Source organism: Alnus glutinosa, chromosome 12 (assembly GCF_958979055.1).
Source record: "Alnus glutinosa chromosome 12, dhAlnGlut1.1, whole genome shotgun sequence".
NCBI classification, from domain to species: Eukaryota; Viridiplantae; Streptophyta; class Magnoliopsida; order Fagales; family Betulaceae; genus Alnus; species Alnus glutinosa.
In genome coordinates this window covers 2,948,868-2,976,686 of record NC_084897.1, presented here as the reverse complement: position 1 = coordinate 2,976,686, position 27,819 = coordinate 2,948,868, and the positions used below count along the sequence as shown (strand labels likewise).

Here is a 27,819-nt window from a genome sequence, read left to right as displayed (position 1 = left end):
TCAGTAATTTTTTTGAATCTTTTAGATTTCATTAATTTACCGAATCTCCTGGCAATTATGGCCAATCCATCCTTATCATCTATTTCTTCATCAAAAGAAATTTTGCTCTTACATTTGACAACTTTGAGGGAAATGAATTTGACCTTTTTGACAGGAGGTGGTGAGCAAGAGTGAGAGTGGGGAAATGGGAGTTGGGCTGGAAAATAAATCAAGGGAGGGGGTGTGTACGAGGTGAGAGAGAGTGGGAGAGAGAGAGAAGTGGGAAAAAATCAAAATAAAAAGATTGAAAAACAATATTTAAATAAAGTAGAGAGCGAAATAAATAGTCCTGCTTTGTAGTAAAAAATTAGTAACTAAAATAGAGAGAAAAAAAAAATACGGTACTTTGAATAGCTAGTGTTTGGTTCGTATAAAAAGTTGAATAAAGTTGAATAATATTCAACTTTTTTCAAAAATAAATCATATTTTATTTAACTTTTTCAAATTTTTTTAAATTTTATCTCACAAAGTCAAACCTCGTAATTCGCGCAATGTATTCGAATAATATTCATATTCAACACCCAAACGGACCAGATATCGATTATCTCACTACTGAAAATGCTATAAGGTGTAAATAAAGAGTTATCTCGAAATGATTGTATGAGTTTTGCTCCAAGTCAAAGTCGTTGTAATAATTCTATTTAGAGAGTAATCGATGTATAAAGAGGCATGCATAAAATTATCTCAAACCTAGTGTTTGACAAAGAGGCTTAAGGACCTCCAATATTCTATCGCTAGTTATCCAAATTACAATAAATTTGTAATTTAAAGTAATTATATCACGTGGTACACACCTTTGGCACATGATGTGCCAAACAAGAGCCACATGACATTAATAGATTGGTTTGATGTAGCAATTAATTAATTGAACGATAAGTTGATGAAGTAACTATTTTGAAATTAGAGAAAAATTTAAGGACCTAATTGTTAAAATTGAAAGCTTATGAACTAAATTAAAATCGCATGAAAATTAAGGGAGTAAGTTTAATTTTACCTAAACTATAAAGTCCACTAGTATTTAATACGAAACTGTGTCGCCTTTACAACCTAAAATGTCGCCACCACAACTAGTGTAGAAACAGAATGAAAGCGAAGCGTCGTCGTTCCTTCAAATAGAAAAACCCGGACCAGTTTTTCGGGTGCCGGTTAATTATTCTATTCCATATAAGATTCCAGGAAAGTCCGTGTAAGGTCCAAACCACGTAATCTGACAGCTCGGAGAGAGAAGAACGTGGACAGAGGGAGAGAGAGAGAGAAGATTTTGAGGGAATTGTGGGTTTGGGTTCAAAAGGACAAACTTGATCATCGCCATCATCTTCCAATGGACGGTGATGGGGGTGGTGGTGCCTCTAGGGGCGTGGAACCTCTAGTTTCTGGGGTTCATTGCTCGATTTGCTTGGATTTGGTATCGGATAATGGAGGAAGATCCAGGGCTAAGCTGCAATGTGGGCATGAGTTCCATCTGGGTAAGCGAGATTGTTCTTGGTTTGGTGATTGAAATTGTTGAAATATGTTGAAATTTGGCTGCTGGGTTTGTGTTGAAATACGAGTATAAAGGAAAAAAGCTTTAGGGTTTTGGAGAATGAAGTTGAATTTCTGAAGAGTATTTTATCGTTGTACGTTAAGAATTTGTTACTGTTTGCAGTTGCTGTTGTAGAATTTTGAATGCTTCTAACAGATTCTTTTTGGGAATGGAAATGCGTTTTGTGTGGGGAAGGGCATCTTCATGGTGTCAAATTTAACTGCACGTAGACCATTGGTTGAATTTCACAGAAAATCAAGCTTGGTGGAGAAATCTCATCAAGAATACTGATGGTATTGGTGATAGTGAAAATAAATGGGAGGAAAATTTGTGCATAATTGAATAGGATACTGATGCCCAGTAGGTGATGGTATGAGCTGAGATCTCTAATTGTTTTCAATGCTTACTTATGACAATAGAAGGTATAAATTGACTGTACTAGAAGAAAAAAGTGTAGAACACGAAAGGATATTTTGAAAAGATATGAAGGATTTCACACTTTGATTGTCGTCGGAGTAATTTGTAGCAGTCAAAAATGGCCAAATTTTTGTTTTCTAGGAACGGATACTTTCCATAAGGCACAGTAATTTGATACTTCTTTTCTTTTTCTTTTTGGGTGTAGAGTGACTGTTCTATTAGTTTCAAGGGCATATGGAACTAGGCTTGTTTAATGATGCAAATGTTGCAAGTCGTGCAAAAACTAGTACTTAAGATACTGGAGTTGTACTCGGGGTGTTGAAATGGACGAACAACAAGGCAAGGAAAAAATAGACTCTCTAAGTCTCTGGCCAATGATTTTCAGGTGAAGTTTGGATCAGCATCTACTAGGAACATGATATTGAGCATGTAAACTTGTCTGGAAGAAAATGGATATTTTGGTATTATTATTCAAAACGTGTATGTGTGTGTGTGTGTTGAGATGCTGCATTTATGTAGAGTTTTCAAAAAAAAAAAAAATCTCATGAATTACCCGGAGCATTCTTTTGGTCCTTTCCTGCTTCTTTTGCCTTCTATCATATGGTCAAGTGTATCAATCTCCATAGGTACTTCAGGTAAAGAGCTAAAAGAAAAGGTCACACAGTTCTAAAGTTTTTGGTAAATAGAGGTTTAAGGGGATTGAGTTCAATGGGAGACAACTATTGTGCTTTAGTTCAAATTGTGAACTTCATCTCAAAGGAGGTTGCAATTGTGTGGCGTGGTTTAAAACAAGTACTAATCAACGCCGTGAAGTTATTTTAAAACCTAGAGAACATACTGGAATTGTTCAATTTTTCATGGATTGTACAGATTTCAATTCATAGAGACATACACAATTAAATATCAAGTAGCAATCTGTGCCTAGGCATCCAATAACCTTCCTTGCTTCTTCAGATAAGATTATGATGAGACCTACCAACTTGTTGAAATGTCAAGTTGGTGCTATCATCAACTTCATAGGCCTCATTGGTTGAATGTTCAATACAATTTCTCATAAGTATGTGCTCTTAGATGTGTTATTCCATGACGCTTTACATATTTGACATGCTGCAGCATCTTTTATTTATTGAGAAAGTTTGCAGATTATCCTGATGGCAACTAGTTGTGTAAAGTTATTGAATGGGCTTACATGTGGCTACTGTGCTGCCAATGAATGGGCTTTTAAATGTTGCTACTACAATGCCAATCCTTTATTCTTTTTATTATTTTTTTTAATAAAGTAAAAGCAGGGTGGGTTGGGTCTGGAAGCTACTCTTTTGGCACTGCCAATCCTTTATCATCATTTTACCTTCTTTAAGCAAAAAAAAAGGGATCATTTACCAGTTTTTGTGGGAGCTCGGTTAGTTTTATAACTCTAGTGCTGTCACCATTTTGGTTCTTGCTTGTCAGTGGACGTGCTGCTTATTAGTTATTTTTGGTTTAATATGATCTGTTTATTTTTCCTTTTCATCTCATGCAGTAGAAAAATTGGACTTGGAAATATATTCTTTGATGGTGCTATTGGGAATTATTGAATGAATCAGGAAATAATTTTGGGTATGAATATAAATGGGTATACATTTATCAAGAGATGAATATAAATGGTTTTACAATAATTGTTTGAAAAGAGACAATTCCATTTTGGAAAAAATATGAATACACATTGCATATTGTTAATTTTAGTGAAAAGTTATGAATCCTATGCTACTTATCAAAAAAAAAAAAAAGTTATGAATCCTATGCTTATATGGTTTGAAATTGGTTGACTTTGGATTTCACTCATATAACATGCACGCACAAATGGACACTCACAATATAAATAAATGTATATGTTTATAGTGATGCCAATTTTGAAAGGGACAATTACATTAACCTCTACCGAGTTTTTTGTGAAATTACATTGCATTCCTTCATTGTTTCAAATTAGGTAGTAATCTCCCTTAAATTAGAAAATCTTATATAGCAATCACCTTCAAGTCACTAAAATCAAAGGTTTTCAACATATTTTACTAATTTGCACACCCAAAAAAAAAGAAGAATAAAACAAAATAAAAGGAAAAGGTACTTTTTTCCCTTGAAAATTGTTATTGGACCCTTGATTTCTGATGTCTAACTCTTCTGTCCTAATTTCAAAAATTATGTTCACCACCCTCACAGGAACAAAGTTCTTCGAAATTTGAGTTCTATTTTAACAAATAAAAAAAAAAAAAAAACTGAATTTTCAAACTGAATAATGAGTAATATGTCTCTGAAGAAATAAGCTGCAATAAGCAACTAGTTGGGAGTAAGCTCCTTAAAATTATTCCAACCCCAACAGTTAGCATCATGCTTACTAAGCATAAATTTAGTGACAGCTGCACTTTTAAAGGCAAAATAGTATTTTGCACATTTTAACAATCTTATATTTAATATTCATTTTTAGTTGATGTTAATATCTTAAGTGTGATTGGTCTGCATAAAATTCTTTAATCTAAGGGAGGTTAGTGTCTAATTTAAACAGTGGGGAAGAATGGAGTATAATTCTGTGAACCCCTGAAGAAGGCCAATGTAATTTTTCCTTTTTATTACTACTGGATATGGTTTCCCCACCTCTCAATTATTTATGTTTTGACTAGGAAAGTAAGACTGTTGACAATTCTCCCTTCTTATGCCATGCATGCATTTACATGTTTTGTGCTCCTTTCTAATCTGTTTTGCAGATTGCATTGGTTCAGCATTTAATACTAAGGGAGAGATGCAATGCCCAAATTGCCGAAAGGTCGAGAAAGGCCAATGGTTGTATGCCAATGGCTTTGCTCGTTCGATTCCTGAGTTTAGCATGGATGACTGGAATCCTGATGAGGATCCTTACGACCCAAGTTACTCTGAAATGGTAAAACACTACTAATTTCTCCTTTGGTATTATATGGTTCAACATTGTAAAACACACATTTCTCAATTTGTCAAGTTCTGCACAGGAAATTAAGTGACTCTGAAACAACATTGTCTTCTCTTCAGGATGTTTGCAAAGACACAGCTAAAACGTGTGTGTGTGTTAACATAGATTTTGGACTCATCTCTCTCTTGCTCTCTCTCATTGTTTGTGTGCATGTGCACGCGCATGAGTTAGTAAACATAAGTGCTATTTGCAGCCTATGGAAATCCCTAAAACGTAGAGAAACCCTTTAAAACATATCCTTTTCATCAAATTATTTTTTGGAGAGTCAAAACTATTCAAAAGTCCTTAACCCCTAGAACGGCTAATACCACTGGGGACACGCTTCTCTTCTTCTCCAAGATAAAATTTGAATACGCTCCCTCCAAAATTTTGCAATGTGGGGTGTTGATTTATCAATCCCTTTCATCCATCCCCTCTGCTAGGATTTTCCATCAAATCCTATCAGAGGAAACAAAAATGACCCAGATACCCCCTTTATTAAAAAAAAAAGTTGGATTTGTTGACCCACGGCGTGGCCATTTCTTTAGTGACCCACTGTGGCCACAGTTTGTCCTTTTTTTAACTAAGGATATAATTATATTTTTAGAAATTGGAAAAAAATGCAAAATCAGCAACAATGGTTTACCTGATTTGCAATTAGCTCTTTGTGGTATCAAAATGAACTCAGAAGTCTTTGAAGTATGTCAAAAAAACAATTTACTCCCTACAGTCAAATCACGTCCACTGAATTAATAAGTTCCATTAGTGTGACACATCAGAGCCAATTAAATTATGACACGTGTCCTATTTTAAGTTAGTGTCACACTAACGAAATCTATTAAGTCAGTGGACAAAATTTGATTGTAGGGAGTAAATTATTTTTTTGGTATACCTCAGAGACCTCTGAGTTCATTTTGATACCACATGGAGCTAATTACAAATCAAGTAAACCACGGGGACTAATTTTGCATTTTTCCCTTAGGATTTTTATGGGGCTAGAATGAACATTTTATGCGCTAGAAAGGGGCTGATAAATCAAAACCCCACATTGCAATTTTTTGAAGTTTAGGAGGGACATTGAAAAAGTCGTGGTAGTTTGGGGGTAAGTGAAGTTTCACCTTTTAAAATTTAATATTGGCGGAGAAATTTCCTACCGTATCTGCTCATGATATACATGGTTGTGTTCTCTTACCACATTTCTCTAACTTTGCTTTTGTGTTTGTTCTTTATATCCTTTGCAGCCATTTAGAGTTCACTGGTGTCCAATTGGTGAATTGGCCCAAATCGCTACATCGTTTGAGTAAGCTTGATGTCCCTTTTGTGGTTTTACATTTGATTTACTTTTTTCTTTTTTACTTCCTGATTCAGTTTGTGTCAACTATCAAATACTTCTTCTGTGAATCACTCCTTCCAGGGAGCTTCTATGCTTGTACTACTGTACATTACTCTGCTTTAACATTTGATGACTAGATATTGTTAATAGTTGTTTAAAAAACAGAAGCAGGAATTTTGATTTGGTGGATAAAGTCAGGGCAATCGGTGGTGTGTGTGTGTGTGTAGGTCACTTTAAAAATAATTCATGTTAGATCTCTGTGATTCTCTCAATCATTAAAATGCTCTTTTCTGTTATGTTGATTTTCATTTTAATCATCATTTTTTATTATCTTACAGAATTTGATTCTAGACTTTAATCTATGGAATTTTTGTTGAGATTTTTAGGTGGAACTTGGGTGGCATTTACTTTTCTGAGTAATTTCAGTGTCTATTTTCTGCTTAAAAAACTTGGTTTCCCTTTTGCCCAACATTTTCATTAATTGTTGTCTCTGTCATGTTGATACTACTATCCTTCAGGGAAGTGGAATCTCCATCGAACACATGTAAGTTTTCAGTTATTTATTGATTTACAGAGTCAATTTCTTAGTTGCCACATTTACTATATAACATGCAACTTCTTCTCCATATAGATCACGATGTGCGGGAACACCATGGCATGCCTACTGAAAACACTGATGCATCTTCTCTGGCTCATTCATATGTTGCATATTTTGGACCAATTCCACATGCATCCTCAAGATCTAGTGATAGCGTTGATGATCCTCACTTCAATTATCCCTGGAATGGTCTATCTGGACACAATGAGATATTTAATCCCCATACTTTTTCTGCCAGCGGCATCCAATACCATAGTTGGGGCCATCATTCCCCTCCCTTCTCCCAATATGGTAGCCATATCAATGGTGCTGATCAAGCTTCTGTCCCACCAACAACACGGGGATCTACTCACAATGATTCTGATGGCATTACAAGGTCCAGAATGTTTCCATCTCCGCTTGTCTTTGCTCATGGGTAAGGTTTCTAAGATAAGATTCCTGTGTTCTTAGGAGGGGGGTGTTAAGCTCAGAGAAGGATGAACACATTTTTTTTTTTTTTTTTTTGAATGGCGAATCTGGATAAGCATAGAAATTCCTTTCTAATCCCCCTCATTTTACTGACTCTGGAATTTAAATTGATTATAGTGGCATTAGTTCTTTAAAGGTACCTTTTTTTGTTCTTTTCCTGGGCAGTTCTTTAAAAGTGCCAAGACAATGCTTCTAATACTAAGAGTTGCTAGAAACTTTCTCTTTGCTAAAAAGGCCAAAGGTTTTTATACAGTGCAAATTATTTCTAAACTCTTTATTATGTCTGCTCTCTAAAAACAATTGAGAGAGTAACAGATTTGATTAAAAAAGAAAAAAAGCATGTTCTATTCTATCATAAAAATGTCTCAGTGAAATGCCGAAATTGCTTTATTTGAGGTGTGTACTAAATATTCTTTGCCCTACTTTTGTAGGTCTGCTCCTAGAGCTGGGAGCTCATTTGTCTCCTCACCTGTTCCTCGTTATCCAGGATCCAATGCTCGCACCCATGAAATGATCCAGGCTTCCCACCCCTTCCATCTTCAGCAACGACATACTAATTCAACAGGCATGCCCTCACCTAGCATTACTGCCGTCAGGAGAATCGACGTTCCAGGAGGTGTGCCCCTAGTAGTGGCAGCACCCATACAACCTGATCGCAATGCCGGTTTTCGTATCTTTCCTCCAACGCCTTCAGTCCGGGACCTCGAAGCAGAAAATCCTTTGCCACATCTATATAATGGGTGGGAAAGAGAGTTCTGGTCTCGTTTTCCACATCCATATCTTCCTGCCACTGGTGACTCTGATTCTATCAACAGGTCTAGCAGCTTATGGCCTCGGCATCGGTCCTAGAAGATCTCCCCCCTACTGTGGTTGCAAAAGTTTATTAGCCAATTTATCTATTTGAAACTTTCAAACGAATTGCATCTAAATTATGCCGGGAAACAAACAGGGTGTTCATTCATAAGCACGTGTCCATTTTTGTACATTTTTCCAAACTTGTTTTTTGTATGTAACCGCCAAAACTTGTAAATCTCTTTTGGCAATCTAGTGGTGCTTATAGCATCAGTTTCTTTCTACGATTGCTTACACTCAAAACTTTATATGGATGTATGTATTGGAACTAGCTTTGTTAAACAAGAGGTTGCCTTAATATGTGGTGCATTTACAGTTTACTTTCTACTATGTTCCACACTTCCACTAGTGAAGCTTGAAAGACTATGACTCTGCTTGTTAATGTGTTCTTTGTTTGTAAATGTGACAGATATTTTTGTCTAGATCATTTGTTTAATGTTTTTATTTTGAGAAGAGAAAACAAAAGACAAGAATAAGATTACTTGCAAGTGATTTCAATTACCCATTATCAAATGAGTAATGTTTGCTGCCAACAAATGTACACATTTTGTACAAATAAAGTTGATGTGAATTTTTTTTTTTTAAAAAAATAATAACAAATTTCTCCTCCCCATATGATTTGTCCAGATTTTTATTTCAAAAAAGAAAAATGAAAAAGAATTTTTACATAGCTTTGTAGTACAAAGTATGTATATTTGTTGTGCAGTGGCTTACATTCATTCAAATTTCGAGCTTAATTAGAATTTAGAAGGGAAATATTGTCCCTAATCTAAACTTTCTTAGGAGTTGAGGGGAATGATATTTCAACTTGTTATGACGGCCTGTGTAGCTTTTATAGACCCTTTTTTATGACAGTCCATTTGTCATTACCAAAACCAGTCTGTTCTTTTGTCGTGTCGAAACTTGGGTTTCTCGTCTCTTTTTGTTGAGTATGGTTGGTTGCACGTTATTGGAGTTATCCTTTTGTCTTTTCTTTTCTTTTTTTAATTTGTAAGTGTACACATGGATCACATTACAATCAATTGCTGATTTACACGTGGCATGTCTGATGACTCATCTAGTGATGGATGACTCCTCTCTTTTTTCTTTTTTCTTTTATACACTTACATTTCTTTTTCTATTTCTCCTCCTTTAACTCTTGATTTTATTTATTTTTTATTCATGGACCTAAAAAGGTTACATGAAATTTAAGAAAGAAAAATCACCTAAAACCATGTATAAAATTATTAAAACGTGCAAAAAATTATAGCTTTTGATTTTAGGGAAAATATTCCAAAACCCCCCTTGTGCTTTTATTAATTTAATCTTTTACACCCGAATTTTCAATTCGGCCAATTTAAGGCCCAAGTTTATGAAAATTTTCAATATAAGACTCTTGTCAATTTTTCTCAAATAAATAACAAAAATGATGTGAAAAATACCACTATGTCATTTCTATTTATTTATTTTTTTAAAAGAAAAAAAGAAAAAAAGAGAGGAGACAAAGGTAGATATATAGAGCTTAGTTGAGCCCTGCCATGCAATATCTTTTAAGTAAATTACATGGTTATATGGAAATGAACCTACTGAAAGTGAGCATGAGAGGGAGCTGATTGACTCTTCTCAACTTCAATAATTCCATCTGAATTGATGCTTCTTCCCTTCAAAAACTGGGAGTACCATTTTGCAGAGAGCTTGGGGTATCTTTTCAAATCAGGGTCATCCAAATCTACATAGTATAGGCCATAGCTTGAGTCATAGCCATCCAATAACTCGAACACATCCAGGAAAGCCCATGTGAAATACCCTCTTGTGTTTGATCCATTCCTTCCAAAATTTAGAGTACATGCAAAAAAGAAGAGAAAAGACAAACACTTGTATATATCATTTCAGATAAACCCATTTGAATCAACCAAGTGTAGAAGGACAATGACACAACATATCATGGTTCTGTTTCACATATAAGAGAAGCAAAAAGTATCTTAGTTTTGATCAAATCAAATTGATATTATGATCAAGTGTAGCTTGTTCTACTTTTCTTTGGGTGTGTGTCCTATGTCCATTTGGAAAGAAAGAATGTTAATTGGTCTTGCAAATTAACAATTGGTGCTTTGCATCTTAGAAAGCCTTACCTTCCCTCTCACAAAATGGATGGGGATAAGAGAGCAATATGTGTCCATAGAAAACATAAAATTAGAAAGTATTCTTAAGCCAAATATGCTCTTGGATGGCCAATGGTTTGAGAGAGAAATCCATTTTAATCCTTCATATTGAATATAAGATGGATGTTTTTTGTTAAAGGCATGACCTTCTGTAAGCCCAATAGTTGTTAGATTTAGCTCCCATAACGGAGATAGAAAGAATATTTGTACCCAATTTGCATGAAGTATGCATACCTCAATGCATCTAGAACACCTCCAAGGTATCCATGCATATATTTCACCCTTGGAATGTCATCCAATGTTGAATTCCGTTGCATCCTCTGACCTAATAAGACATGCCATACCAACCATGACCATTAGATATAAAACACAATGAAAGACATTACACAATGAGTGTTACAACACAGCACAACCCAACCCAACCCAACATTGAGTGCTACAATGTAGGAAGCACTGCCTCACCATGAAAATACTAGTAGTAAGATGGTTGAATGGTTCTTGATCATTTGCTGCAAGACCACGGCTATTCTTGAGGTAGGAAACATGCGGTCGAAGCGATTAATCACAATCTAGTCCAATCCCATGCTCAATGATTAAAAAATTTAGCCACTTGTTTGTTTGACATGATTAATCAATCTATTGAGACTTCATTTGAAAAAAAAAAACAGGCCGGAGTCATTTCACTTGCAATGATTTCAACAGTCCCAGGGTGAAGGTTTCCTCCGTGGTTCATATAAGATGCAATGTATAATCATGACTTACCCTAAAATTTCACACAACTTGAAAACCAACATTTCATGAACGTTGGAAAAATATTTGTACATGAAATATACCTTTTTACTGCTTAACATACTCTCCAAAAGGATTCTCATGGAGCAACTACCTAGAGAGTTTGAGTGGGTGTCCGCGCATGTGTGTATATGAGAGAGAGAGAGAGAGAGAGAGAGAGAGAGAGAGAGAGAGAGAGAGAGAGACCATTTTCATAAATGTAGATAGGAGGGTTGCCATAAACTTGCTTGACATACTCCAGCAGTCCTTGCAGACCCCAGGGTGCAATAGGAAACTGAGTAAAATAAAGCTGGTTACTGAAGAGTGAACTATATAAACCAACTCAGTCCCACTTTCAAGCTGAAAATTCCTACTTCTTACTTTATTTTTTAACTCTTACCTCAAGTGATAAATTATCCTGCATTGCTGCCACAACCAGAAAATCAGGAAGTTATTTATGTCCATCCTTTATACAGTATGAAACTAGCACTTGTGTTTAACAGAAGATGACTTACGGATTAGCTGTACTGCTGCATCCATGTTGAAGTCTCTATATTCCATCTTCAGACTGTTGGAGTTGTCTTTGGCAAATATACTGAAGTAATGTACTACCCCTATGAAGTCAACTGAACCCTTCACCTGTTTGGATTCATGATTTGTAAAAGCTGGAAGTCTAGAGCCCACATTTTCCTTCATCGTTTTGGGATAGTCTCCAAACACCAAGGGATCTAGAATCCTGCAGCACAAAGCATGGCAGCCAAAGTTTTTAAATAAAGTCTCAAAACCCAACATAAAACTTGACTAGAGGAATTCTTACCTTCCCCGAACTATTACTAGTTTTTTGGCACACAAGGGATTGAAATTACAAATTAATAGAAGCAGAATGAAATGAAATGAAGCAAAGCATAGAGATACCAGTATGCAAACAAGAAACGAGAAGAGGAAAAGATAAAGGTTTAAAGAAAAAATGGTGCCACTTCTAGGATATGTTATTTACCATCCAATGAAGAACTCAAAGGCTCTCTGAGTCGCGATTGCATCTTCTTTTGTGTCTGTTAGAGGAACAAACCACCACCCATAGATGCTGAGCCCTATGAATCCATGTTGTTTTTCCTGCATCAAAATGTGTGTTCTAAAAGCCAAAACCGTGTTCATTGCGAATAAATTTCTTTATATATGTAGCATTAGAATGGCAAGATCATATCTATATCTAAAGAATTTGTAATCAGACACAAGCTTAAAGTTTAAACACAAGGACATAGCTATTACTGCTGGACCAGAATCTCTTAATTTGATTAATGTAAAATATACAGACAATGTTGACTGATTGGTATACCATTAATTGAAATTCTTCATATGGAAAAGCTTAGATAGATACCTGATACTTTCTCTTGTACAATCTTGCAGCCGAAGCATGTGCCAACAAGATATGATGTATTGCTATGTATGGCTCGGTTGAAGAATTGCCCCTAGAGCAGTAATTGGCACCAAATGGAGGAGAACATCGCTGCGGTGGCGCAAATCCCGTGTCATAACCTCCCAGAACAGACACATTGGGCTCATTAACAGTAGTCCAATATGAAACCCTGTCTCCAAACTCTCTGAAGCACACGTCCGCATATGCTGTGAAATCTTTCCTGCATCCAGATATAGATAATTCAATCATATTGACCACCCCATGCAAACGCTTGGCAGGGGAATTTACCCCAAGCACGAAAGGAACAAGAGTTAAGAACAATACACAATCTTTCGGCTAACCCATCCTCCGTACTCATCTTCAAGTGCTTGAGGAAAGTCATAATTCTGTAATGTAACATGTGGTTGGATTCCTGTGCAATCAAGAGAGAAAGCAATATTTAGAAACAAAATGTTCCGAGGCATGGTTATCTTAGTAATTCAAGATATCTCCTCGGCATCATTTATGATGGAAATTTGGCTTTAACCTTGGCTGACTAGTTCATTGATGAGATTGTTGTAATATTGTAAACCCTTTGGATTGATAGGTCCTCTTCCATCTGAAAAGAAAAGACAAACACTTTTGTATGAACAATAATATTTGAAAGACAATTACTAGAAAGCCAACGGTTCTTGTTTCTTTAACGAATGATAGTTTGATGATCATACTTGGGATAAGTCTTGACCATGAGATGGAAAATCTATAGGCACCAAGGCCTGTGTCCGCCATTAGTTGCACATCTTCCTGCAAGAGATACAGGAACCGATCACATGTGGACCTTACTCCAATAAAATGTACACACAGGTATGTGATTCAAACAAAATGAAGATGGTATTCCTTGCAGTAAATATAACATGATAGGAACAATTTCTTTCTTTTATAACAAATGAGAGGATATTAATTGATTTGTAATAAAGGATTGTTGATCAAGGCATATAGTATACACCTTATATTTATGATATTCATCACACGCTACTTCTCCGGTTGCTCCGTGTGCGTTCCCTGTAAGTTTGAGAAGGAAAAAATTTAAATTATGTCATTTTTCTTACCAATATAACTATATCTCACATCCATAAGTCTAATAAATTGATGCTTTTATTAAACCCCACCAGCTCTGGATTCTGATACAAGAACTCAATGTTCTTTGAACTTTGGGCGCCTTGATTTTTGCATTTTATTCTTTTTCCAATGCCCACAGTAAGGGCACTTCAATAGCTATGTTTTTCCTTTTCTTTTTCTTTTTCCTTGTCAAATAACAACACACCCAGATGTAAATATACAGATGTAATTTACCAGTCCCATGATAGGAACAGATGGTTAGACGACTACTAAATTATATATGCAAATCGATTTAGATTATACATAGGGAATCTGTTTTGGGCTTTTGAATAATAAATATAAACATTAATATATAAAATGTCCAGATGTGGAAGTTTGGCAAAAGATCTAAATTTCAAGGAAAGTTGATAATTGTAAAAATACTCATCAAGAACATGTATTACAATACTGTCTGATCGATCTAACGACTTTCAAACTACATAATCATAGAAGTAAATACAAGTGCATAGATTCAAAATTGTTCTGGGAAGGGAAGTACTGGGAGCTGATCTAATTGCTAAAATTAAACAAGCATCCAAATAAATCACCAACAAATATACAGCAAGCAAAAACAAAAAGTAGACTGACCGGCCTGAGCAAAGGTATCCCAAACGCTAGGAGTCCTCCCATCTTCGTTTGCTGCTCCCTCCACCTTTCAGATATGACACATGCATGCATATAGATCATTCATCAACATCAATTTTCTTTTCCCTTATTCTTGATCCTCTGGACCAACGCTGCTATTTTAGCTCACAATATGGACTTTATAAGAGACAAAAATATTGAGAAACACACCATGTTGGAAGGCATGCAAAAAGCATAGATTAACTAACCTGATAAGCTGAGGTGCCTGAACCGAAAACAAAGCCTGGTGGGAAGTCATCCCTGCTAAATTTATGGGAGCTAGAGACTCCCACTGCTAAACTCAGTAGACAAACTAGCAAGAAACAGAGCCTCGACATGTTCCAGCTTATTGCACTTTTCTCTCACCACTCACGCAGAGCAGTTCTTTCTAGTTTTTCTCTCTCACACACACACACACACACGCAAAGCAAAACTCTTTGGCGCTTCTCATTGATGATAATTTATTTGCGTCCATACAAATTTGTCAATTCAACGTAGGAACACTGGCCGCGAGTGGTTGGTAGAACTCGGGCGCGCAAGACAGTATGACAAAAAAAGATAAGGGAATGGTCGTCGTTTAGTTTGCCTTCACAAATTGTGTTTACTTTTTTCTAAGTAATTGAAGGGGAGGCTACGGTAACAACATTTATCTTAGGAAAACTGGTTATTCAGCGAAAAAAAAAATCTTTCTATAAATCAAATAAACGGTTAGATTAAACCAAACTCATCTATAATCTATTAGATTTTTAGACAGCAAGTTTGGCAGTTTAAGTCTCAAGAAAACTGTTTTTTTTTTTTTACAAGTAATAAAGCAACTTTATTAAAAAAGCATAAGGCACCCCTACGTATACAGGCAGTATACAATAAAGCTCTTACAAACCAAAAAACAGCAAAACGACCTGTCAAACCCTCTCGGCCAGAAAGCACCCACGACACCCAAAACCCACGGGAAACCCAAATCCCAAAAAACAGTTGAAGCCCCCGTCAGACACCCAAACCTGCTCCAAAAGCACCCCAAACCAACAAACCCACCAGAAACTCCAAACAACCCTCCCAAAAAACAAAAAAATCCACAAACCCAAAACCCACGCATGACACCCAAAGCCCTCTCAAGAAAACTTTAAAACCCATGTCCTAAATCAGAACTTTGTGATCACTTGCCCTTATGAGGGTTTTTTTTTATTATTATTATTATTTGATGCAACTTCTTGACATACAACTATAAGTTAGTTCAAATTTAAGAAATTAGATTGATTGTGATACACAGTTCAATAAATTTTTGATATGGAATCGGTTTAAAAAAGAAAAGAAAAGGTTAGAATATTCATTTCTGTTAAAGCTAATAAGCATGAAAATTTTAACATATCAAGTGAGAGTTATTATTATAGGAAGAAAATTATTAGCCATTCTTTACTAGATAATTAATTAACGGAGATAAATAATCAAGGGAGAGAGAGAGAGAGAGATATGTGACGTTGATTTTGATCTTACACTAATTCAATAAGATAGGAAATTCAAAAGAAGAAGAAAGAGAGGTCAATTCTCGAGGAAAATTGGTCGGAAATAAGATGATCTGTTTCATGTTGTGGTCTGTGTTTGAGACCTATCTTGATTTCAAATTGTTGTTGCAGCTGGACTTGACCCAAATCAGGGAAATGGATGATTGTCATTCAGAGAAAGACAATCTGATGCAATAAAGCTTTCTGCTCTCGCAACAGAATTATGAAAGGTTGTGTAATGATTCACCTCCAACAATACAATATTTTCCGCTTTTGGTTCCCTCGAACCAGAGTACCAGACGTCCCAGGAGGTCACCCATCTTGGTATTACTCTCGCAGAAGCACACTGAACTGTGGAGTTCTGATAGGTTCATGGTCATCACGGCTTTAAAACGCGTTGTGTCAAAAATGGTGTGTTTATACGTATAAGCACATCCCCATTCTCAGGCGATGTGGAATGTCACAATTACCCCCTCTTAGGACCTAGTGTCCCCGCTGGCGACCCTCATGGGATCACCCAATTCTTGGCGTCCGAGCAAATGCCCGCTGGCGACCCTCATGGGCTTGTGCACGCTCTCTCCATCTCAGGCTGGGCAATGACTCTGATACCATTTGTAACGACCTACCCCAATGACACAATATTGTCTGCTTTTGGCACCCCCGAACCAGACTTCCCAAGATGTCACCTATCCTAATACTATTCTCGCAGAAACACGCATAACTGCAGAGTTTTGATAGGTTCATGGCCATCACGACTTTAAAACGCGTTCTGTTAAGAATTGTGTGTTTATACATATAAGCACATTCTCATTCCCAAGCGATATGGGATGTCACAGGCTGAAAGCATAAGCAGAGTAAATATAACTTCACATAAATACCTCTGCTCACCACATGAGGAGAGAATCATGAAAGGCTGAAAGCATAGTTTACTCTTGAATTGAGATGACAAATGAGCGAAAAACAAATATAATCACTTGAGATTCCCAAATTTGAGTGACAATCATTTGAGCCTAGGGTTGCAAAGTACCTTGCCCTCCTTTACTTTTAGCCTCATCGGTTTTCTTCTCATCCTCACTGTCAAAATTTCTATGATCCTCTTCACAAGTTTATCTTTAGCAAATACAAAAGAAAATAAATGCATTGCAAAATTGGTATCAGTGAGACAATGGGGAATAAGCTTCATCGTTGGGCTTTGAGGGCGAAGAATGCCTACTTCCCGCCCGGGGGGGGGGGGGGGGGGGGAGTGGGGGAGGCTCGAGATACCACTTTAAAAGAGCTAGAATTCTAACCTTGTGTGAGGGCCTACTGGCCACCTAAGGCTGTAGTATGTTCTAAGGGTTGGGCTGTTATGGAAATAAAGAAATGTTATTTCCACAAGTTTTATGTACCTCTACCATTGTGTTAACATAATCTAATAAGTAACTCAAAAAAAAAAAAAACATAATCTAATAAGTTCTTTAGAACTATGAACCACTGAATCTTCATCAAAAGAATTTGAATCATCTGCATAAAACCTTTCTTAACAAATCTCACAACCACAAACAAACTAATAACTTCAAACCACACATTCTCTTATTAAATCTCCAATCCAGTCAGAGAAACGGCTAATACATACGACAACAACAACAACAAACATAACACAGCTCTAGTCATTGGAGACATGAATGATAAATGAAAGAGCCAAGAAACAATAACAAAAAGAAGAAAAGAAAAAACGAACAGAGAAACAAATGCTTGACATCATTAGGTGTACAATGGCAAATCGGTCCACGCCCCGGAGACATGTCCATTCTCACAGACATAAGCTCGAACAACCGGCTCACCGTCGTCGTGGTACCCAAAAACCCGCCTCAAACAGAAGGCAGAATGCAAATCCCAGGTCTCGTTGGAGGCGCAGAAAGCGCAATTCACATCGACCTTGCTCCTATTCCCATCGTTTATCGTCCTCCACACCCGGGTCCTCTTGAAATTCTTGAAAATCCCTCTGAAGAGCATGTAGTTCCGCTTGTCCTCGATGTGAACGCACCCTGGCCAATCGCAAATGTACAAACAATCGTCGCGGAACTGCCTGGCGAGCAGCTTGCTACCTTGCTCTCGGCTTAAATTCCAAACCCCAGAAGCCAAATGGGACCACATCAACCTATCTATCTTCCTCCTCTTTTTCGACACCGGTAATTCTTGTTCCTCCTCAACAACGCCAACACCGTTGTTCTCAGCAGCAACCTCTTCGTCAACAACCTGGGCACCATCTTGGGTGTCTGAATTATTGTAAACAGTATCATAGTACAGGTCATCGAAGAGCGACCAGGAAGGTTCAGCTACCGAAGTAGCATGGTCTATATGGTGGCTCGGGCACGGATCGGCGGTGGATGGCGGAATCGGGATCGGAATGGAAATCGGGATGTTGCGGAAAATCTCGTCGGGGCCGAGCTCGCGTTCGAGGCCGAAATCGGAGTGCTCGAGGAGGACGCCGGAGTGGTGGAGGCCCGGGCAGCAGACGGCGAGCTTGTGGAGCGCGGCCCAGCCTCCTGGAGGGGAGGACGAACTGGTGGTGCTGGAGATGAGATCGGAGACGACTGACGGAATGGTGGCGGAGCACTTGTGGCGCCAGCAGACGTTGCGGATCAGGGACGAGAATCTGGTGCACACGCAGGCGAGCCTGGCCCAGTTGCGCGGGTCGTCCTCTAGCTTGGAGAAGATGTTGAGCACTACGTCGTCGGAGAGCTTCGAGAACACCGTGTTCGTCATTGTTTTTGATCGGTTATTATTGGGATTTTCTCTGGATTCTGGTGGATCTCGCAAAATGGGTACCAGGGTATGTATGGCTTTCTAGTAAATTAGTGACAACTATGACTTGGGTTTTGGAGATAGAGACGAGAGGGTGAGTGGCTTCATGGTCTGTGTGCGAATATGGTGGCTGTGAGAGACCGATCGATGGGTTTTGGAGATAGAGACGGGAGGGGGAGTTGTTTCATACTTTCATGTTCTGTGTGCGAAAATGGTGGCTGTGAGAGACCGATCGACTTGTAATTATTGCAGAATATTGTTTATTTTTCCTGTTCATAAAGAAGAATAAAGTTATATATATATATATATATATATATAAACCATAAATAATTAAATTTAATTGTATATATACCCTGTTGAAAGGATTAATTCTAAATGTCATATAAATGTTCATTTGATGAGATAACTTTTAAAATTATCATCTGATCAAATTCACCATTTGATAAATCACATGTCTAATGGTGATTTTAAAAGCCACCTCATTATTTGATGGACACTTGATAAACATTTATATAACATAGAATTAGTATGTTGAAAGTTAATCATTATTATTTTTTTATTCACTAAGGGATAATTCAAAGCTGATTAAATATCTGATTAGTATACGACAGTTAATCTAATTTTAAACGTCTCCGGCTCTCCTTCTTGTTCCATCCCTGTAAAAGAGTAGAATCAAGGGGAGCCACAAACTAAATATGGCAATTTTTGGGCAAACACTGTAATTGCTCGCATTAGTGAGGCCAAAAAATAGGGTAAAGATACGTTGGGGCCACTACGGACAGACACGTTTGGCTTTCACATTCGGCGCCGAGTGGATGCCACGACACATCCTGGGCCACACCAAAAACGCTTCCACTTAACTACTTGTCCACGGACCACTACTCTTTGTTTCATGTCCATGTGCAGATCTTGTCAGTGTTGTCACCTTGTTGCTTGTGACTAAATGGACAACGACAGCCGTTAATCAAATGAAAAGGATCTTGTTCTCAGTCTACTATTTGGTGGGGGGTGCAATATTGATTCTATAACTCAAAATGATAAAAAAAAATTGAAGTCATTTTTATCTTATAAAAAATATATATATTTTTGACATTTCGAGTTGCCAAAAAAGTCATTATACAACATGCAGAAGAAGACGTTCACTTAACTTGTATTAGTTTATCTTGGAATAAATGTATTTTAATTAAATAAAAATAGTTATAATTATTTATCTAAACCAGAGTCCTTAAATTATTTGTAAAACCATGTTTCAAAAGTCATTTAGTAGTAAATTTTTTCAAGTTAGAATTAAAATTATCTCCAAGTAACTTATTTGTATTAAGAGTTTATCTCAAGGTAGAAGTAAAAATTCATCTCCTATTCTATGTCTTTATAATTCTCTTATTTTTATAAACGAGTGATAAATAAAAATAAAGTAGAATTAATCCAAAACATTGTGCTTAAAAAGATCTAGGTTCTCGCAAAATTTAAAAGGTCCATATTCTCTCAGAATCTAAGGTCTATGTTTGCCAAACTGTTTCGACAAACCCATGAAGCACATAAATTCCAGGCAAATAAATATATAGGCACATAACCACCACATCACCATATGGTTCTACACAGAAAGAGAAGTATCAACACCAACCACCCTAAAAATATGGAAATATGGAAATTAGCAAATCACATGTGCAATACAAAATACGGTAAACGTTCCAAGTTTCAATCCAACAATGATTTGCAGAGATTTTAGAGAACACGTTGACTATTTTAAATCCAACTACAAACTCCAGTCTGCAAGTCCGTTCATGGTCTACTACTACTTGCCAGTGATCATTTTAACTGGTAAAAGTTGAAAAACGTCGCCCTCATAAAAAGCTTCAGTAAATAACTTATCAGCTGCAATCAGATCTCACCTGCCAAAACAAGTTTGCAATCAGGATTCAGATAGAAGCTACAAAAGATACGAGGGTCACAAGGAACAATGAGAGACGCGTGTTGAAATAAGAAATAATATGGTTCCTGACAATGAGCCTAAAAAAAGGAAATTAGTGCCAAGGAGGAGGAAAACCTGGACAAGCTCTTGCTCCTGCTCCTGCTCCTGCTTGGGCTCCTGCTAGCACTGCGCCTCTTTGGGCTTTTACTCTTCCTTTTCTGACGCTGAAGAGAACTTGCATTAAGTGTTATTAAAAAAAAGTAATGGCGGGTCTACCTAAATCCAATATCAAGAATCTAAGACCAGACTCTGACTCACAAAGGAGAACACTTTTGTTGAAGTGGCAGGCAACCTAGATGTGAACCAGATCTTATGATACTTCCAGAACAGATTATAAAGGTCTACTAAGAAACTAGATAAGACTTTGGAGAGAAAGAAACCGTCGGATCTTCGATGATAGTGAGTCCAATGTGCTACTTCTTAAATCCTCCTTCCTGATATCTCTCTCCTGGATTGGGTCCTTGCTCATGTTCCTACCTTCTCTTCAGAGAATTAGATCTGATTTGTTTTCTAGATTGTAACACCTAGTTCTTGGTGCTCATTGTATAGCATTTAGTTCTTTGGTGTTCTTGTTTTCTTGTATACTCTTCGTGTACAAGGATTTTCCTCTTTCTTCAATAAAACTTATTATTATTCATAAAAAATAAAAAATAAATTAATAAAATAAAAACTAGATGAGACTTTAGTATGTCAACTATCCAACAAAAACTAGATGAGAGTTTAGTATGTCAACTATCCCAGGATTTTGTCTTTATACATCTGTCTGGAGGGTCCGGCCCACCCATTGACAGGGGGATGTTACAATTAGTGTGGCCATTTTAGATTCAGGGTCACAAGACTATTTGATCAAATGATAAATAAAGCACGTACCGAAGGCAATGGAGATCTGGATCTTGATCGAGATCTGCAAAAAGTTTCAGAAATAACTCATTTTAAAATCCACACGTTCCTTTTACCAAATTTGATCCAAGAGCCGTGATGCCTCTTCCACGTCAGAGTTACCATATCCAAAATGGATACAAGGGAAAGCCATAAATATTTAGCAGTTCAACAGAGAAAAACATCAGGCAATTTATATAATTCAAGCTTATGAACATGACCTAATTTCATAAAGAAAATATCTTAATGAAAGCATCACAAGGTATTTTTGAGACACCAGTGGACAGGTAAGAGAATTTTTCCCTACTATACCACAAAAATCCAGAAAGGCCAGATAGTGCTCCCTACTAGCTTGGCAAATGTTGGAGCAGAAAATGATAATGAAATCGTCTCTACTGCTCATGGATGGTGATATCCAAATCCCAATGGCACTTAGTTCCCAGATATCCAGCTTTACTATTGCAACCATGATCTCCTTTGTTCCCAATCTAGCACCCATGGACATTTGCAATGCTAAAAGAATTAGAACAGAGGCACCATCAAGGTTTCCAAAGCTGCCCATCTAAAAAACAGCATACCTCCACAACCAAAAGAGTTGCAGGCAACTGAACCATATCCCACCAAGATCCTAATATCCAATCCCCACTTCGCTGCATGTATCCATATCTAAAAAAACAGAAAAAAGGCAATTTTCACACAAACAAAGGAAAGAGGAAAAAAAGAACTTTGACAATCCGGTATGTTTTCTCCATCACCCCAACCTTTGACAGAACAAATGGAGAAGATATTGATGGTAAAATTAAATAACAAATATGTATGACAACCCAAGAAAATATTTTAATCATTAATCAAGTTTTCCAGCATAATGCCATGTTAATCTGAAGTGCGCTTGTATTTCTTCCCCCTAATCCTCTTTATATTAAACCTTCAAATTTTACAGTTAAAATAACTCAAGAAGACTTTATAGATAGCATGCGCATTAGCACATAACTAAATTAGAATCAAATAACATAACTCAGTAATGATAATGAAGTTGTACAGTTACAAATATTAACTGATTTAAATCAAAAGCTGAATCAGGTGCACCAGAGAAAAAGGTTCTCCTATAAAAGACACCTTCAAAGAGTCAATAACCTGCAACTCAATGACTTAATTATGTAACCCCTAAGTTCCTTCCGTACTTCTCGGGAAAATTCTAAAAAACAGCCTATGAAAACTAACTCAGAAGATCTCATCCCTGAAGGGTACCCCAAATACCCCGGATAGATCAAAAAAGCAGACAACAAGACGCCAGTGTTTCATGTATATCCTCCATCTTTCAAGGAAAAATGAGACCTTATAGCATCAATCATGATTTCATTATCAGGAATCAAAAACACAATTAAAGGAGAGAGAAAAATACATACCCTGACATAGAACGAGACTTTGAACCAGAGCGAGAGCGAGATTTCTCAGCAGACCTTGACCGCAATTTGACAGGTGAGCGGCGCGAAGATTTGGCCTTTGGAGACTTGCTGCATTATTGCAATTAGAGAGTTGACAAACAATAAAGACTCCAGACATACTAAGGTATCTACAACTTTAATAACCACTCAAACCTCTTGCTCCTGCCCCGACTAACACTACGGCTACGACTACGGCTGCGGCTATAGCTCCTGCCTTTTGAATAGGATCGACCACGACTAGGGCTCCTAGAGGCATCCCTTTTTGAATCATATTCCCTAACCTGTAAACAAATGCAATAATAAACAAAGACAACATCCACAGAGGGGAAAAGTGCAATACTCAAAGCATCTAAGTTGGTACATACACGGACATATGACCGAGAAAATGCATTCCGAAACTCAGAGTCATCAAGCTTTTTTACCTGCAGAGCATAATTGTATAAAAATTCAAACACATCTAGATACTACTTACAGCTGCTCGAACTCAAGTTCAGGGAAGGTCATTCACATCGTTCATCAGCAATAAAGGAGATATTTAACTTACTGCATACTTCATGTCTTCGTAGTTTGTGTAATCCACGATCCCCGTCGTGCCTACAAAAGAATCAAACAAAGATTTAAAACAAAAAGATAAATCCCATAAATTTCTTCTGAGCTCTTGGTTGGACGCCAGTATTGCAAGAACAAGCCCAAAACAACATAACAATCACAATGAAAATAAACACTTTTATAAAAAAAAAAATAAAAAATAAAAAATTATAAAAGCGCACACAACACAATTTCAAATGTCCATCACTCTCAGTCATAAATCTAGTTATAAACGTCAAAAGCAAGGAATTCGACACAGCTCCCATTGGAACTAGAAATTCTAACTGCATATTAACTTTCTTTCAGATCCTTCCCCCATATAGAAAAGAAAAAACAAGAGATAGTGAACGTCAATAGAAAACAAGAGCCATCTCAAATTCTGACATCTCCACCATGTTATACAAAACTTCAAACCAAGGCCATTAAAGTTAATTGTATCTTACGGTTCTTACCACTACCATCCCGGAAAACTTGGGAAAAACAAACATCCCCAGCTTGTCGCATGTGATCCTGTTACAAGACATCCAGATTTACGTAAAACAATAATTTTCAGAAATTCTTATTCCACAATATCCTTTCACACCCCACACACACATGCACACAGAGGAAGAATTATAATCAGGAGCAGTTAATAATTGATCAACACTAATGCTCACCTTAAGGTCTTGCCATGAAGCAGAAGGAGGCAATCCAGAGACAAGCACTGCATGGTTAAACAAGAACAAATTCAGAAGACAAAATATTTCCAATACATATCAAAGTACATGTGCGTTCAATAAATACACACCACGGAATTCAGAGCGCCTGGATACTCCACCGCGTCCACTCCGACCGCCACTGCTATAACTACTATAACGATCTCTCGATGATGAATGTCCACGGCCACCATGTGCAAGTTCCACCTACAGAAGATATGAGAACATACTAGATAAGCCCACTGTCAAAGAGTCAATGCAGGCGACATCTATGCACAAAAAAGAATGACCAACCCGTAGCCGATGCCCATCAAAATCATAGCCATCACGACCCCGAATGGCATCTTCAGCATCTTGAGCATCTTCAAACTGTACCAAACAAATCTCGAAAACCACAATAAATGAAAAGAATATAGAAAAAAAAAAAAAAAAAAAAAAAAAAAAGAAAGAAAGAAAGAAAGAAAGAAAGAAAGAAAGAAAGAAAGAAAGAAAGAAAGAAAGAAAGAAAAAGAAAAAGGAAGCAATTTAATGAGCTCAACCACCTCAACAAATGCATAACCGGGAGGCCTTGGTGGGACCTTCAGATCAATGTGGGCTATCCGTCCATACTGCAGATAACAAAGATCAACCATTCTTTTTAATCAAAGCATCGCAAACACCTTATTCAAAGCCATCTGCAACTCGCATGCATTACCCAAAAAAAGAAGAAGAGAATAATAAAGAAAAGAAAATACATAAAACAAAACCCAGTTGAAGCATTAAGATCTCAACTGAGAATACGCTACATAATCCTTGCCTTACCTATAAACCCTGGGGGTTTATTCAAAAAAATAAATAAACCTAAGGGGTTTTAAACTCATGTTCGTTAAACATGACACTAAAACGCAAACATTACAGTTACATGTCTACACGACCGAATAATCCGAAAATCACATGGGCATGCCATATTCAAGCCAATCCAAACAGTTAAAACAACTAAATTACCTTGTAAAACAAATCCTCCACTTCTCTCTCGCGAATATCCGCTGGAAGATTGCCGACATAGAGAGTTCGGCTCGCACGGCTACTCATTTTCCTAAGACAAATAATCCCATCGAAAACCATGAGCCCTAAAAATTACGCCTAAACCAAGAAAAAAATAACCAAATAGCTCCGTTTGGTTGCTTAGAAAAATGCAGGAAAATCAAACAGCATGAAAATCACAAATCTCAGATTCCTGATAATTTAGGACCCAAAACATACAAAAGATCTACTGAAGTAAACCTAATATAGCGATAAATAGCTCAGAAAACCCGCCGGTAAAAAATTAAACCAAAGCATCGGGAAACATAAAGTTCGAGATTCAAGATTCAAAGAAATCTGGCTTTCTTTTTCTATTTTTCTGACCATTCTCGGCCACCATATAACTGACCGAAAATCGGGGTTGCTAGGGTTCGAAGATGGTGGATGAGAGCTTTACCTTGGAAGCGCAGAGGCGACGTGCGATCCGATTAGGGTTTTGACTCTTTGAGAATGGGTGGAAGGTACAAGGTGGGTATGGAAATAAACTATGGTTAGGTAAAGATAACGTTCGCTTATTATATGTTGTACGGTTTGGATTTTAAAAAAATTTTATTTAAAGTAAGGCTTTAGGCTATCCTTTAAATATAATCAAGGTTAAACAACTTTTTGAAAAAATAAAAAATAATATCACAAATTTCACTTACTATCCTTAATCGTCGTTGCTTCTGAAATTCTTCACCCAAATTTTAAAAATTCTCAATTTAGTGTATCGATCTTTCAATTTTTTTTACTTTCACCTCTCCATTACGATTTTTCATTAAATTCTGTCAAAAATTTTAAAATAGTTATTATATATATATATATATATATATATATATATATACAAACACATAAAATATTCAGTCGTTGATGTTTTTGCAAATTCTATTAAATCATGACCAACATCTAAATTTTTGCAATTTTTTTCATTTTTTTCTTTAAAAAAAATGGTATTTTGAAAATTTTGAAACCCTATGTAATAATTTAACGAAAAATCATAACTAATTGGTGAAATTGAAAGATAGATACATTAAATTTAGAGTTTTTGAAATATATGAAGGTAATTACAATTAGAATGAAAGTTTTGAAGGGTTAAGTGAAAGTTCTCTATAAGTGCAGTATCATGGATAAATACCCATTAGTCCAATATCCTATAAAAATATGATAATCTTTCATCCAAACTTATTTCAAGGACTCGATATCTTCTTTACTGCTGAGTTGTGTCATTTGCTTATTTTTTAAAGCACTAGTAGCTGTTTTTCTTAGATTTTTTAAAAATTTGGTGAATCAACCTACTTTTTACTTTCCTATTCAAATAAACTCCACAATAGCTTACATTACCTTTTCCTTATACCATTTAATTTTTTTTAAAAAAAATGCTATAAGAAATAAAAGGCAATTTAAATATTCTTTCAAATAAATGTTTGAGGAAATAGGAAAAAGAAATAAAGAATTTTTATATTAAAATAATGTTAATGGAACAAAAAGTACTACGCTAAAAGTGATATCTTAAATATAGGGTAACACTTTTGGTTCCTTTTATGCTCCATGAATTAAGAGAACACCAATTGAGTCTGTTGTCGAGGTTGGAAGTTTTCCCTACATTTACATATGAGAATGGGAGTTAGGGAAATAACTACTAGTGCTCTTAGTATGCGCCGCATACTATGATTGTAAACTATTCAACATTGTTTTTGTGTCTGCAATCAATTGCTCATACCGACTCCAACAATGCCCATTTCTTCACAAAGCATGTACCATTTTCAGCGCATCTCCTTCAACATGTTAGAATCCCGCTGTCTGCATCCTCTTAATGGAGTAATGGACCTCTGAGGTTGGTCATTAAAAAGCACATAGTAAGTAATTGTATAGGTGCAATTCATAATTAAATGAATCCATCTTTATGTAAATCTAATATTTCTTATCGATACCTTCAAAAAATCTCATTCCATCCTATCACATGTCTTGTTCATATATAATTTAAGAGTCATATATCCATCATTTCTCTAAATCCAGGCATTCATAAAATGAAGCGCCTCATAAGCCACCCTGATATTATATGAAACGAGCCTTCCAATAATGGAAGTACTATGGTTTTGAGAAATTATATGAGGCATTACTTTCTTCAACCTATTAGCTAATATTTTTGTAATTAAGTTGTACAATACAATACATAAGCTAATAGGTATATACTCGATCACTTTTGAGGGATTTTTAACTTTTGGAATGAGAGTTATAAAAATAGAGTAAATAGAGGCATCAAGAAAACCATAATTTAAGAAATTATACAGTTTGGGTATTATGATGACACTAAGGTTCCACTTTTTATTATACAAGAAAATGGATTGGGATCACTTGATTCACATGTTACATTTGACTACCCCAATTTCAGCTAGAGGGGAGTTGTGGGGTTCATGTGCTCTGATTAGATAGGTCTTGCATCTTATGATATTCAGAATAAGTAGGTTCTATAGTCTTTCTTCTTATGCTGCCTAAATGTCACATATGCTCCTTTTTTTTAATTGTGATGTGTATTAAAGAAAATACAAAAAAAAAAAATTGTAATAAACTATTATTGTATACTCTTAATGAATTAAATCAATTTGGATATATAAGATAGGAAAAATAACATTTTTAGTCC

The 27,819-nt window shown here is 36.4% G+C and overlaps 4 protein-coding genes across 10 annotated transcripts; 1 reads left to right on the top strand and 3 right to left on the bottom strand.

Moving 5' to 3' along the window:
* Positions 1-57: 57 nt before the first annotated feature.
* Positions 58-8,483, top strand: LOC133851510 (E3 ubiquitin-protein ligase RFI2). The gene is made up of 7 exons (XM_062287955.1): positions 58-170; positions 1,216-1,505; positions 4,717-4,889; positions 6,176-6,234; positions 6,786-6,811; positions 6,899-7,280; positions 7,765-8,483. Exons 1-7 carry the CDS (start codon positions 58-60, stop codon positions 8,180-8,182), a joined length of 1,461 nt encoding a protein of 486 aa, XP_062143939.1. The 3' UTR covers positions 8,183-8,483.
* Positions 8,484-9,662: 1,179 nt separating this feature from the next.
* Positions 9,663-14,712, bottom strand: LOC133852785 (hydroxyisourate hydrolase). Of its 4 annotated transcripts, XM_062289541.1 has the most exons (14): positions 14,482-14,712; positions 14,237-14,300; positions 13,497-13,552; positions 13,219-13,294; positions 13,038-13,109; positions 12,836-12,923; positions 12,473-12,731; positions 12,092-12,207; positions 11,610-11,830; positions 11,495-11,520; positions 11,302-11,389; positions 10,789-10,835; positions 10,561-10,651; positions 9,854-9,991 (listed from the first exon to the last, which is right to left on the bottom strand). In XM_062289541.1, the coding sequence occupies exons 1-13, from the start codon at positions 14,608-14,610 to the stop codon at positions 10,604-10,606; spliced, it is 1,290 nt and encodes a 429-aa protein (XP_062145525.1). In that variant the 5' UTR covers positions 14,611-14,712; the 3' UTR covers positions 9,854-9,991; positions 10,561-10,603. The 4 variants fall into 4 exon arrangements, with proteins under 4 accessions (XP_062145524.1, XP_062145526.1, XP_062145525.1 ...); XM_062289540.1 differs by lacking the exon at positions 10,789-10,835 and having other exon boundaries at positions 9,663-9,991; XM_062289542.1 differs by lacking the exons at positions 10,789-10,835; positions 14,237-14,300; positions 14,482-14,712 and adding an exon at positions 13,660-13,782 and having other exon boundaries at positions 9,663-9,991.
* Positions 14,713-17,321: 2,609 nt separating this feature from the next.
* On the bottom strand, positions 17,322-18,821 carry LOC133851959 (phytochrome A-associated F-box protein). The gene has a single exon (XM_062288594.1). It carries the CDS (start codon positions 18,517-18,519, stop codon positions 17,515-17,517), a length of 1,005 nt encoding a protein of 334 aa, XP_062144578.1. The 5' UTR covers positions 18,520-18,821; the 3' UTR covers positions 17,322-17,514.
* A 1,366-nt stretch (positions 18,822-20,187) lies between these two features.
* Positions 20,188-25,723, bottom strand: LOC133851137 (serine/arginine-rich-splicing factor SR34-like). 4 transcript variants are annotated; one of them, XR_009895751.1, is made up of 15 exons: positions 25,597-25,723; positions 25,122-25,212; positions 24,680-24,745; positions 24,432-24,506; positions 24,230-24,344; positions 24,099-24,145; positions 23,895-23,952; positions 23,399-23,448; positions 23,220-23,276; positions 23,008-23,135; positions 22,816-22,923; positions 21,988-22,075; positions 21,722-21,897; positions 21,401-21,434; positions 20,606-20,694 (listed from the first exon to the last, which is right to left on the bottom strand). XR_009895751.1 is itself a non-coding variant. In XM_062287445.1 (14 exons), exons 2-14 carry the CDS (start codon positions 25,206-25,208, stop codon positions 20,447-20,449), a joined length of 918 nt encoding a protein of 305 aa, XP_062143429.1. In that variant the 5' UTR covers positions 25,209-25,212; positions 25,597-25,723; the 3' UTR covers positions 20,188-20,446. The 4 variants fall into 4 exon arrangements, 3 of the variants coding, with proteins under 3 accessions (XP_062143429.1, XP_062143428.1, XP_062143430.1); XM_062287445.1 differs by lacking the exons at positions 21,722-21,897; positions 21,988-22,075 and adding an exon at positions 20,188-20,450; XM_062287444.1 differs by lacking the exons at positions 20,606-20,694; positions 21,401-21,434 and having other exon boundaries at positions 21,728-21,922.
* Between the last annotated feature and the right edge of the window lie 2,096 nt (positions 25,724-27,819).

What these genes read in the sequence shown, in the direction of transcription:
- LOC133851510 (XM_062287955.1), top strand. Translation starts at nt 58, where the DNA reads ATGGCCAATCCATCCTTATCATCTATTTCTTCATCAAAAGAAATTTTG. An exon ending in ACAGGAGGTGGTGAGCAAGA is followed by an intron (nt 171 to 1,215) that starts GTGAGAGTGGGG and finishes ATAAGATTCCAG; the next exon opens with GAAAGTCCGTGTAAGGTCCA. An exon ending in ACCCAAGTTACTCTGAAATG is followed by an intron (nt 4,890 to 6,175) that starts GTAAAACACTAC and finishes TATCCTTTGCAG; the next exon opens with CCATTTAGAGTTCACTGGTG.
- LOC133852785 (XM_062289540.1), bottom strand. Translation starts at nt 14,610, where the DNA reads ATGTCGAGGCTCTGTTTCTTGCTAGTTTGTCTACTGAGTTTAGCAGTG. An exon ending in TTTGAGTTCTTCATTGGATG is followed by an intron (nt 11,831 to 12,091) that starts GTAAATAACATA and finishes TTTGTGCTGCAG; the next exon opens with GATTCTAGATCCCTTGGTGT. An exon ending in TATCTACATTTATGAAAATG is followed by an intron (nt 10,652 to 11,301) that starts GTCTCTCTCTCT and finishes ATGTCTTATTAG; the next exon opens with GTCAGAGGATGCAACGGAAT.
- LOC133851959 (XM_062288594.1), bottom strand. Translation starts at nt 18,519, where the DNA reads ATGACGAACACGGTGTTCTCGAAGCTCTCCGACGACGTAGTGCTCAAC.
- LOC133851137 (XM_062287444.1), bottom strand. Translation starts at nt 25,208, where the DNA reads ATGAGTAGCCGTGCGAGCCGAACTCTCTATGTCGGCAATCTTCCAGCG. An exon ending in TGGAGGATTTGTTTTACAAG is followed by an intron (nt 24,746 to 25,121) that starts GTAATTTAGTTG and finishes TGTTATCTGCAG; the next exon opens with TATGGACGGATAGCCCACAT. An exon ending in AGTCGGGGCAGGAGCAAGAG is followed by an intron (nt 22,924 to 23,007) that starts GTTTGAGTGGTT and finishes GCAATAATGCAG; the next exon opens with CAAGTCTCCAAAGGCCAAAT.